Genomic DNA, 12,305 nt, shown 5'->3' on the forward strand with positions numbered 1-12,305 from the left:
CTAGTGGGAAAATCAGCATAGAATATAATGACATTGATTTATGATGGGCATTTTACAAATATGGCCATATGGCCTTTAATTTTTCTGCCACCTCTTCATTGCAGTCACATCTCACTTGAAGTAATATTTAACCCTCAAGTAGCCACGATTACACTGGTCACAGATTATGATGGCTAGAATAATTAGTGACCTTACTGTACAGGCCTGTAATTAATGCTAGCGCTTAAAACAAAATTAAAAACTAAAATTAAATTATTATTTTTAGGTTTCTTGTACATATTTACTGGTGATGATTTTTTTGACGTGGAAGTTGCTGTCCTCAGTAATGTATCTGCTGGTATAAAACTGTCCAAATGTGGAAACCATAACTGTTTAACCAGAGGGTGAGACTCCCTCCACCTGCCCTGGTCTCTCCTGGTTGGCTGACTCCTGAGTCCATCACCGGGGCTTACAGGCGATGGGCTGATTTAAGTAGATTAGGTTGTGCTGGGATGGAAAGGGAATATTTACTGGCATCACTCTCTGGTCAGAACAGCAATGGCTTCTCTGTGGAAACATTTCTGCATCCTCGTCCTTCATCTGCATTCATCTTCCTCATTCCACCAGCGACCTGCCAGCAGGTACGTCAGGAAGAAACAAACCAACACTGAGGCTCAGGCTTTCTAAACCTCAATAGTCTCTGATCTTTGACTCTTGGCACCTTCATTTATGGATTTGTTGCTCTGTTTCTCTGCTTAATTTGATGTGTTTTTAACTTCATTTAAAGCATGTTTTTATTTCTATTTTATTTGAGATAAAATAGGGAGTCATGTAATCTTTAAATACCTGTTTTTGACTTACATGGTAGCCATGGTTTCAACATTCAGTTGGTAATGAGCAACATTTCTACCTTTTGTTGGTTAAGTTTCAAGTCTTGGTTACATTTTTGAAAGCACCAAGCAGCTTCTCCATAAAACTGAATATTCTTATCCATAAAGAGAAAATGTCACGCCCACTGAACTAATGTTTATTAATATAATCTGATAATTAACAAACTGGACACCAGTTTCATAAACAGTTCAAATTGATTCTGAAATCCTCTAAATCAGCTCAAAATGGATGTTCTGAAAACCTTGTCTTTAGTTTACCTGACTACTTCTTTAACAAACTATGAAGTTTAATTTAATTATTGCATAATAACTTACATCCCTTCTTTATTTGTAGCATGTTTTTCTGTTGTGAGAACACCAATAAAAGAAAAAATTAGTAATAAATCCTGCAGAGGATCCAACATGTAAGGAAAATGTTTATTTATAATGTTTGAACTGTTCAGAATTTTTATGTTTGAAACAATATTTAGTTAGATATTTAGAGCCAAATCATCACAAAAACAGGTTAATGGTAACCATTAAAATCTTGTGTTTATTATTTTGTAATAATATTTCTGCTTTGAAAGATTTTTGAAGCTTAGAGCTTTTTTCCTTGTATTAATAATAAGACATTGCTTCTTTAACTACTGCAGTCAGTGAACACTTAAACACTTAAACTTAAAAATGTTGTGCTTTTTACGTTCTGTTTGTTGATGTTTTCTCACATTTACCTAGAAGTAGCGCAGACCAGCACAGCAGATCTGACCTTTCACCCCCAAAAACTGATTTTCTTTGTTTACTTTGAAAGTCAATTGGCTAAACTTTTAGATTCAGTTTATGGCATCACAGAATCTCCTAAAATAATCGTGCAGTCAAAGTCTTGCCTCAACACAGATCCGTTTATCTATTTTATTTGTTATCTAATGTATAAATTCAGAAAAACTTACTTTTGAAAAAATAATTCATGATTAATTGATTTTAAAAACTGATTTATATGTTGAAAGAAATTAAAACTTGCCTTCATGCAGCAGAATGATAAAATGTTTGAAAGTGTTATTCAACCTGAGTTTTATTATTAATAAGAGTTTGTTTGTTTTCTAGTTTCCTAATTGAATCTAAAAAACAACAGAACAGTGATAGAAGTAAATAAAACAAAGAAAAGTTAAGACTGATAAGAACTATTCAGAATCTCATATTTAATTAAATAGTAGGGAAAATAAATGAGCTTTTAACAGATATTGAAATGATTCTCACTAAATGCTCAGATTTGTTTCTGCTTTGGATGCTTTGCTACATTTGTCTGATATCTGTGTGACATTCCTGCATCGTTCTGCTCGTTTTCTCTTCAAACCTTTAACTTGATCAGCATCATTTGGTGGCATTTTGTTTATGTGCAGCTCAGCTCCAGAGCTCTGCAGGGGCAGACAAGAGACCCAGTAGGTCGTACTGTGCATTCATTTGAATTTCATGATGATAAAATAGTAAAAAACAATATATCTGTTTCTAATTTTAACGGCTTTCTGCTGTCAAAGAGAGATTTGTTTCTATGAAAAACTCACCATAAACTGACACAGAAACAGTAAAATCAAACAATATGCTGTTTGTTTCAGCATCTTTTAACCTTTTCTACATCATTTACTTTCATTATCAAAGCTGCTGCAGAAATTAACTAATTTCTGTTTAAAGAGAACCTTTGCTTTCATTAATTTCCTCTATTATGACAAATGATTTAGGAGTAGAAATGTTGAAATAATTTTTTGTTTCTGTTTTCACCTTGTTGAGTTAGACTCCACTTATCTCAGGTCTACAGAGACCCTGAGCCTCTGTGCATTATTCTGCATCCAGCTCACTGACACATATTTGATCCTGTTTCTTGTTTAATCCTCTTTGTTCCTCCTGCCTCTTAGCCGCCTGCTTGCTTTTCACCAACAGGCCTATAAGCTCATTTCTGCTTAACTCGCCGTCTTTGTCTACATTTGGGTCATCCGGCCCACTTTACTGACAAAACCAGTGACCCAAAGATTAATGCAAGAATACATGTGACATCATGATGTTTTAAACTGACCGGCTTTAGTTTTATGGCTGAAAACGTCTAGAACAGGATGGAAGAAAAAGCTTTTAAAATCATTCAAACACAGGCAGAGGTGGGTAGTAAGTAGTTACATTTACTGTAAAAATGTAATTTTAGCAGAATTTATACTACGTTATACTTTTAAATTTTACTTCAGTAATTTTATTATGTAGTGTCTCTACTTTGAGTAAAATTTCTTCACACTGAATGAAAAACAAACCAGAAATTGACCAGACACAGACACACACCTGCAGTTTTTGTTAAAGTTTCATCAGTTTTTTTATTGAGAGAAACAGATTTGGAAACATTTCCTTTTGCCTGATTTTGTTATTTTTTTTGTTACTTATTTGAATTATTGTCATTTTGGTCCTTAAAATACTGAAATTTCCACGTAACTTTATATTTTGGTCCCTATGATGATGTAATGTTTAAATATTAAATGATTGATAATTTGATCTGCTAATCAGTACTTGTGTTAGACTTTTTACCAAATACTATTTTACTCTTGAGTAATTTCTTGGATGAATCCTTTTTACTTTTACTTGAGTAAAAACATGTTGAGGTGGTGCTACTCTTACTGGAGTATTTATCTACTCTGCCTCCTCTGATTACAGGAAAATAAAGAGAAAAAGTTAAGTTATAATAAAAACACTGGAAGACATTGTACAGTGCAAGCACATTTTAACACAAATAGCTAAAATATGAAGAAACTGAGGTGATCATATAATCTCTGGGTTCTTAAAAACTCTCCTCTTTGTTTGATTCTGCTTCAGGGAATACGTGTTAAAAAGCATTTTTAGTTTTTAGTTGTAAGCTGTTTTAAGTTTAACCAGGTTAATTAAACATGCTTGCATGTAACAGACCATGTTTTGGTCTGACGTTCCCTGAAACCAGGATGAAAACGTTGCTTTATGTCTGCTGACGTGTACACAAGCAGATGCTTCAGATGTTACTTTAAGGATTAAGACGACGTGAAATCCCCCACTGGAAGAGAGCCACTTTCTTTCTGTATAATCTGCAGAAACCCATTAATTGCATCATTATATAATCGCTGCAGTCCCTCAATCTGCTGGCTGCTGCCCTGACCCGATGCACCACACTAGATCACATAAATCTTGTTTTGGTTGCAGGGATTTGGTCAATCAGCCTGGATTTGACCGCTCTATTGTCTGTCTATTTTTCTGACTGAGACACATAATTCATCCGTTCATCCTCTGAGAATATAAATTACATTTATTGCTGCATGAAGTTGGACAGATGGAGGAACTGATTAACTGAAGCCATCTTAATATTGGAACAGAGATTATTGGTTATTGCTGTTTGTATCTGGATGTTAGAGTTGGATCTTGGAGTAAAGTTTAAATGTGATCCAGTTTCAACTTAGTAAACCAGTTTGATTCACATCAATGTTAGATTTACCATCAAACAAATTGTTTAGTTTTGCAACTTTTATTACATTTTACATGGATTTTGAGGTTGACCATTGTCTTTCCATGTTGTGATTCTGACGTCCATGTAATTCTCTATTAGTTTATACAGAGAAACTCCTGGTGTACCTATTCTTGTTGTGCTTAACAACCCAGAACAGGAACATTTAGTTTATTACTTCATTCAGCCCACAACAGGAATTAGAACAAACTTAAAATTTAGAGAAACTATTCATCTTTTCTATTGGTTCATCTAGAGAAACTGCTCATTACCTTGGATCAACATTTAGCTTTAAACATTTAATATTGGAGCAAAACCCAGAGAAACTCCTGTTAGTTTACAAATTAGTACCATCTACCTTATAGAGTCAAACACAGAGAACCAACATCTAGTTTTATCAGAACAAGAATCCAGAGAAACTAGTTAATAAATTACTTATTCTTCTTAAACATGGAGAATCAATATGTAGTTTTATACTTTTGCTTTTCTTTTCTATTAGTTTATCCAGAGAACAACATACCAGACAAAAAATGAAGCTGCAACGCAAACAACTAGCTGCCATGTAGTTATACAATAAAGGCAAAGCAAGAAAACAAACATTCATTAGTTATTTATTATATAGACTCATTAGATTCCTCCATTTGGTGATGCAAACTGTAGTTTCACTAGAAAATTTAAATTTTGAATATGTGATGTATTTATATTTAATTTTAACTTTTTCAATAAAATACATATTAACTAACAGATGTGGGTAAAGCACCCAGAAACTGCACTGAGGTGACAGTAGAACTACTTAAATATATTTTTACTCAAGTAAAAGTAAAAAGTAGCCATCCAAGAAATTACTCAACTAAGAGTGAAGAAGTACTTGGTAAAAAGTAACTGATCAGTTATCGATCACTTCATGTTTAAATATTTCATCATTGGACAAACCAACATATAAAGTAAAGTGGAAATTTCAGTAGTTTAAGGACCAAAATGACAATAATTCATATAAGTAACAAAAAAAAAAAAAAATCACAAAATCACACTAATGTTAATTAACTTTATGACACGAGTTGTAATAATCAGGCAAAATAAAATGTTTCCAAATCAGTTTCTTTAAATATAAAACTCATAAAACTTTAACAAAAACTGCAGGTGTGTCTGTGTTTGGTGGATCTTTGGTTAAAACATGTTTGTTTTCATTCAGTTGGTAGAAAATCCAGAAATTTTACTCAAGTAAAAGTAAAAAGTGCAGCGTAGTAAAAATATTCCTAAAAGTATTTTTTCCAAAACAGTTTATCAAGTAAAATGTACTTGAGTAGATTCTAACTAGCTACTAACCAACTCTGCTACGTTTCACCGTTTCCAGTCAGAAACAGGTCTGACATGCCAGAGATTGTATAAGACACTATATCAGCTGAAGAGTTATAACCTGCCAAAAAATGTAAATAATAATTATAAACTTGTTAGTTTTGGGTCATCAGACCTGCAGCATAAATCAGTTCAGCAGAACCTGAAGGAGATTTCTTCCCTCTGATCAGCAGAGAGGAGGAAATGTTTTAAACAAAGAGTTATTATTTTCTTCATGAAATCAGAGACAGGACTTGGCGTGTTGCTGGAAAAACGTCGATTCTGCTTGAATCCCTGATTTCAGACTCAGATTGTGCCAGTTTGAAAGAGAGGAAACTAAAAGATTAATCAGATCTCCTGTTTCGAGTTAAGCTGATTTCAGTATTAGATTCTGGTCCATTATTTTCTACTTTAGGTATTTGTTTGGAAAGTGGGTCAGAGCCGCTCCACTCTGCAGCAGCAGCACATCTTTCCCTGCGCCAGGCTGATCACCAAGTGTTGGTTTTAAACCAGCGGGTCAGCAGCCGGGTCACTGGGCCCACATGCTCTCCTCACGGGTTAAACTGGAGGCACTTTGCAAATATCACTTTTCTGTTACCAAAGCTGCTTCATGGAAGAATCCACTGCCTGTCTCTGACTGTCCAGGATAATTATTATGGATTACTGTGAGGTCACTTACAGTAAAAACAAAGATACGATTTCCTGCAATGTCCTGAGAGATTTTCAAACAGAAAGAAAGCAGAACAAGGAGGACCATCAGGATTGTTTTTTCAAAAACTATGACAGCTGTAATCACTCCATCTCTTTCTTATCGCTGAATCATTAAACTTTACTGCGGTTTTTCTGGGTTATTTTCTCCTCCTGGGTGAAAAACAAAGTCTGTAAGGGAGTAAATACTTTTTTATAGCACCGTGTTTACAGACTCATGTAATAAATTAGAATATTAAGCAAAAGTCAATTTATTTCAGGAACTTTATCACAAAATTAAACATTATATGAAGTTTTTAATTCCCTTAATTTTATGATTTTCTGCTTAAAGTCAATTAAAACATGATAATTAAAAATTTTGCCTTCGGTCCATTAAAAAAATGCTTGGCTAAAATGCTTTTATCAAAGCAGTGTAGCTTTGATAAAAATTATGTTTAATATCAGTTTTAAGGTTATAAATTTTCAAAACGTACTTTGAATCTGACAAATAAACTTCATTAAATCTAATTTACTGAATAAATTAGAATATTCAATCAATATGAATATGTAGATCATTTTTACTAAACTATTTACTTTTCTTATTTTTTTCTAACAAACTGCTAATTATAGGCAGGTCGTTATACATTTTAGTAAAATTGACTAATTTTGTCAAGCTTTTAAAAGAGTTATTACATTTAATATTTGCTGATTAATTTTAACCAGAAACATTAAGATTAAAGACAAGATTCAGCGTAAAAACCTGTAATTAGATGAAGTCAAAGTGTTTATAAGAACTCATTAAGATTATGCAGAAATCATAACCAAACGTTGTTGGTAATTCTCTATGTAACTTCTGTTTACAGCTCAGCATCTGTAATCAGAGGTAAGTTATGAAGTTATTCATCTGGACATTTAAATAGAATCAAATGAATAAATGTGTGAATCTGAAATGTGCAACAATTTTATTAGGAAATGCTTTTGCCAAGAAATGTAATAATATGGGTGTGATGTTGTCAGAACTGCAAAAATAAACTAAATTAGCTTTAAAACATACAAGGGTAGAATAAATGTGTGAACAAAGGAGAAAATATTTTAATGTTAAATACATAAAGTTCTTTGTGAAATCTGAATAATTTTAATTTTTTCTTATCTAGATGAAGGAAGCAAAACGACGATGAGGAATGAAGAAAACTTATTTTTCACTGGGGAACCGGAGGTGAGTTTAACAGCAACAATCAGTTCAGGTTAATTAAAAGACGCCAATTCACAACATGTGTCATCATAATGCACTTCATAAAACAAAGAAAAAAGTCACATTAATTCAGTAATAAAAAAAATCCCTAATTACATCTGAGGAGGGTAGAGAAGCCAAGTAAAAGTAGCACTACTTCAATAAACTTATAAAAGTAAAAATAAAAAGTATCTGGTCAAGAAATTACTCAAGTAAAAAAGTATTTGATAAAAAGTTTACTCAAGTACTGAGTAACTGCACAAATGATCAATCATTAATTATTTAAAAATTTAATCATCAGATGGATCAAAATATAAAGTGAAATGAAAATTTTAGTATTTTACGGTCCAGAATGACAATAATTCATATAAACAACAGAAAAACCGAAATCAGACGAAACATTTTTTTCCAAATCAGTTTCTTTCAATAAAAAACTTTGAAACTTTACCAGAAACTGCAGGTCTGTGCCTGGAGGATTTCAGGTTAAAACATGTTTGTTTTTCATTCAGTGGGTAGAAAATCCAGAAATTTTACTCAAGTAAGAGTAGAAAAACTTTATAATAAATTTACTCATAGTAGTAAAAAAATACTCCTAAAAGTCTTTTTTTTTAAAGTTACTCTAGTAAATGTAACTGAGTAAATGTAAGTAGTTACTATCTGACTCCGTTTCCTGCAGAAACCTCGCGCTTCACAGAGAAAGTTGCTCCAAACAGCAGGAGCTGCCCCTGCTTTCTCTCCTCTCAAGGTGACTGACACAATAATAAAATACTAATAAAATTGCGTCTCCTCACACAGTTTGAGGATTTTTTTAATGTTCTTATTGTTTCCATGCTGCAGGTGCTGTCCAACGGAGAGCCGTGTATTTTGTTCCAGGCGAGGAAACTTTCTCTGCGCTTTGAGAAGCAGAGACCTGTGGACCTGACAGAGCTCACCTTCTCTCCTCAGAAGCTTGTCGACACGAGGGAGTCGCTCTGCCAGCAGGACAGAGCCACGTACGTTCACAAATCTGACGCAAACACACCAGGACAACATCATGTCAGACACTCTGGGCAAAAACCAATGTTAGTAACAGTCTAAAGGATAGCCGAAAGCCAAAAATCAATCAAGTACAACACATTTCAGTGCTTTACATCATAAAAACACAAAAACATAAAAACATCATACAGATTTCAGAAACCAGGAAGAAACCTTCATCAAATCATCAATAAACATCAAATATGTTACAGTGACTATGGACTGAAAGCTCTAAATAGACGGGTTTTATCCTTTATTTAAAGGAACTCGCTGTAAAAATAGCATTTTTGTAAAAAAAAACAAAAAAACAAAAAACAAAGATCTGATCATGTTTTTTTCTTTAACTCCTTGTATCTGTGTGTCTTCTTCAGGCTGGTCATGAGGTTTGGAGATGTGGAGGATTTGAGAGGCTTATCAATCAGGTTAGTCTGTCTGATAATCAGCAACACTAAATAATAACCTATTATTAGTTTTAAATTACTGTGGAAATCTGATGTTAAAAACAACACATCTCCATCTTTAATGTGACATATATCACATTTGCAACATGTACTTTTTTTTAGCTAACGTCACAGTTTGTAGAAATGTTACAAAAGATCTTTATTGTAAAACTCTATCAGTCAATAGAAGAATAATTCAACAGTATTATACATATAACGTGGTAAACACATACAATAATGTAGTGACTCAGTCTCAGAAACTCCTTTAATTACAGATGGCTGCATCCTGGGTGCACAAAGCAGCGTAATCACAGATCCTTCCTCCCAACCGCCCTAGACTTCATAACTATCGCTGGTCACAACAAACTCCATAAGTTGTTTACATTTGTGGTATTGTTTACACAGGTTTCTATTTTCTTGTTTTTTTCAATGATGTATAATAAGCACGGTTTGTGTATTTGCAGGCTTATATTAGCCTTTCATTTTGCTGCAGTTACACCTTCATTTCACAGCTTAGAGAGAATAAAGGATCTTTCTGTCTATTCTATTCTGCAACAGATATTTCTGTGCATAAAATATAAAAATGATACAATTGAATCCTGCAGGATTGATAGAGGCTTTGAGAAAGAGCTTCTCTTCATCTCAATATTTCATCAGAATATGCGCACAGAAGAAATAATTCATTTTCTTTTCTCCTCTTTTTATATATAATTTAGTTATAAATCCACTGATTAAGCACCAAGTAATGCTTCCAGTGAGAAATGACTGATTTGGACGTGCAGATCAGTGTGGATAGTGTGATTTGATTGGCAAAGAGCTGTCATGTCCATACTCAGCCACCAGAGGGCGACGTTTATGTAGCTGTATTAGATTGCATTATTTTGCATGAAGAGTGGAAATATGCCCGTTTGCAGCCTCCAGGTCCCTGCTTTCTGTAACTCAGCAGCTTTCAATAAGATATAATTTGTATTTTTAAAATAAAATCCCCTTCCTTTGCTTTCTATATAGGATATCTTGCTGCTCTCCCTGTTTCCGATGTTTAATAGAGAAGTCTCTCTGATTTATTTATGAGTGTTGCAGTAGATAACCCATGATGGGGTTAGTTTTTTCTGAATACATTTTTCTTTCTCCAGATTTCAGCTCTCCAACACATTTTACGAGTCCTCAGGTCAGTGGTGGTTCTCCGTGGACCAGGTCTCTGTTTCATACAACACTTCTGAGGAGGTTGTTTTCAACGCCACGGATGTTTACGCTCCGGCCGCCTCCTCCTACCGCTGCCTCCATGTCAGCAGTCTGCAGAGATACAGCGGTCTGTTACTGCCGAGCACTGAGCATGCACAGCGCTGGGCCATCACCTTCATCGACTTCCAGGTACCAAATAATGTATGGGGCCCCTGACCCCTCTCCCCATCCATCTGCTGGAGGGCAAAAAGCTTTTGGTTGACGGTTATTATCAGTGGTTAGCTGTTAAACTATCATTACAATGTCCTAAATCTTTAATGTACCCCTGATATGCAAAAGAAAAAGGGACGCAGTGCTTTGCTACTAATTGCCAACATTATGACAACTATAACAAGATCAGGAAAAAGTTTCAATAAAGAAAAAAATAGGGAGGGGAAGGAAAGTAGATCAATTATTCTTGCTTGACTTTGACAACTCTAACATGTAGATGCGGTGTATGTTTAAAACATTTAAAAGGCGACCCAAACACCAACTCTGACAGATCATCAGTAGAGCAGGCGTTAGCTAATTAGCTTCAACTAGCTATGTTAGCTTAGCTAATAGTAGCCGTAGCTAATCTACCACAGTGATCACTTATTAATAGTCCCAAAATAAACATCAAGCCTAAAGACTTAAAACGGTAACGACTGAATGTTCTGTTCTTTGAGTTGGAAATGTTTGAGTGTTTTTTGGTGATGAATTATTGTCAGTTACCATGGCAACGAGTCTGCCCGTAATGTAGCCGTCAGAGAAGAGCGGGGAATAAAAGTAGCTTTGAGTTGTTCTTTAATGGTTTTTCAGTTATTTTCCCTTTGCCGTGGCCCATAGTCCTAAAATTCATCTCCAGGTTTCATTTTGTTAATGAAGTTGTTCTACCGTGGCAGCGCGGCTGTGAACGGTAAGAAAAATCGTCTTTTTGCCCTCCAGCGCGAAATTCCCGGATGTAAACAACAACTTGCAAGGGGTCCATTATGTCTGTTGAACTGAATTAAATCAACTTTAATAAATGGGTATTGATATGTTTAGATCCAAGCATTCAACATCAGTGGAGGGAGGTTTTCTCCTGCCAGCGACTGCACCACCGTCCTGACCCCGGCCATCCTGATGGGCCTCATCACCTCCCTGATCCTGCTGCTGGTTCTGGCCTACGCCCTGCACATGGTTGTCCACCTGAAACACATCGAGCACGACGACCAAAAGCCTGACATCTACTTCCCTCAGAGCCCGGAGCAGCTGGACCACTGCTGCGAAGAAAGCTCCACCGAGAAGAACGTGATGTAGGACAAAAAGAACGTTCCTGAAACAGACAGAGCTGTGACGACCCACGGAGTAATGTGCTTTCTGCTCAGGATTTCATTTTTAAGGAAATCATTTTATTAATTATCTTTGTAACATATTTAATAAAAATATTAATGAGAAAAAAATATGTCTCTTTCTTAAATGTGCTTTTCCAAGTGTTAGTTGCAACAACAAATTGTTTAGGTTTCGCTTTAACAATAGAAAACAGCATGTTGGGGTTTTCTGTCCGGATACTCCTGCTTCCTGCATACAGGTCAAAAGCATTAATGTGAAACCAGCAGGTTACTATAATTATTAGGCACTTTATGATCTGAGCAGAGATAAATGTTTATGACAGCCTAACTTTGGAATGACAATCATAATAATTATGTGTGAGGCAGCAGGTTTTAACAGGAAGCTCCGCACCTAACTTCTTCTACTGAACTGAAGCAGGAAACAGTTTGTGATCGTTGTTTCCTGGAGACTCCCGGATGATCAGATTCACCGTCAGACCATACCAGCATCTTCCTTTGTTACTGAAGTTATTTTACCGTGGCAGCGTACGAACGGCAAGAAAAATTGTCTTTTTGCCCTCTGGTTGATGAGTCCAGCTGCAGGAGGGAAAAGTGGAAACCTCCAACTCTGCTGCTTCAAGCTGCTCTCACTGAAGGTGAGTTGGACCAAAACACTCAGAGTCACTTTGAGGGAAGTTAGTAGAGGAGGGATGGAGCCGAGACTGACTGGACCTTCTG

The 12,305-nt window shown here is 35.2% G+C and overlaps 1 protein-coding gene and 1 long non-coding RNA gene across 3 annotated transcripts in view; one reads left to right on the plus strand and one right to left on the minus strand.

Moving 5' to 3' along the window:
* Positions 1 to 469: 469 nt before the first annotated feature.
* On the plus strand, positions 470 to 11,689 carry LOC103154471 (V-type proton ATPase subunit S1-like protein). 2 transcript variants are annotated; one of them, XM_007575765.2, is made up of 8 exons: positions 470 to 620; positions 7,233 to 7,252; positions 7,524 to 7,585; positions 8,277 to 8,345; positions 8,438 to 8,592; positions 8,986 to 9,036; positions 10,188 to 10,425; positions 11,302 to 11,689. In XM_007575765.2, exons 1-8 carry the CDS (start codon positions 538 to 540, stop codon positions 11,554 to 11,556), a joined length of 933 nt encoding a protein of 310 aa, XP_007575827.2. In that variant the 5' UTR covers positions 470 to 537; the 3' UTR covers positions 11,557 to 11,689. The 2 variants fall into 2 exon arrangements, with proteins under 2 accessions (XP_007575827.2, XP_016518202.1); XM_016662716.1 differs by lacking the exon at positions 470 to 620 and adding an exon at positions 2,069 to 2,427 and having other exon boundaries at positions 11,302 to 11,688.
* A 532-nt stretch (positions 11,690 to 12,221) lies between these two features.
* Positions 12,222 to 12,305, minus strand: part of LOC103154459 (uncharacterized) — a 4,980-nt gene continuing 4,896 nt past the window's right edge. Inside the window, exon 3 of the long non-coding RNA XR_477932.2 lies at positions 12,222 to 12,299. This is a non-coding gene — a long non-coding RNA (uncharacterized LOC103154459). The remainder of the gene's footprint in view (positions 12,300 to 12,305) is intronic.

This window comes from Poecilia formosa, unplaced genomic scaffold (assembly GCF_000485575.1).
Source record: "Poecilia formosa unplaced genomic scaffold, Poecilia_formosa-5.1.2 Scaffold387, whole genome shotgun sequence".
NCBI lineage: Eukaryota > Metazoa > Chordata > Actinopteri > Cyprinodontiformes > Poeciliidae > Poecilia > Poecilia formosa.

Coding starts and splice junctions, on each gene's coding strand:
- LOC103154471 (XM_007575765.2), top strand. CDS start 538: ATGGCTTCTCTGTGGAAACATTTCTGCATCCTCGTCCTTCATCTGCAT. Junction 7,253..7,523: donor CTCAGCATCTGTAATCAGAG/GTAAGTTATGAA, acceptor TTTCTTATCTAG/ATGAAGGAAGCAAAACGACG. Junction 8,593..8,985: donor TGCCAGCAGGACAGAGCCAC/GTACGTTCACAA, acceptor TGTCTTCTTCAG/GCTGGTCATGAGGTTTGGAG.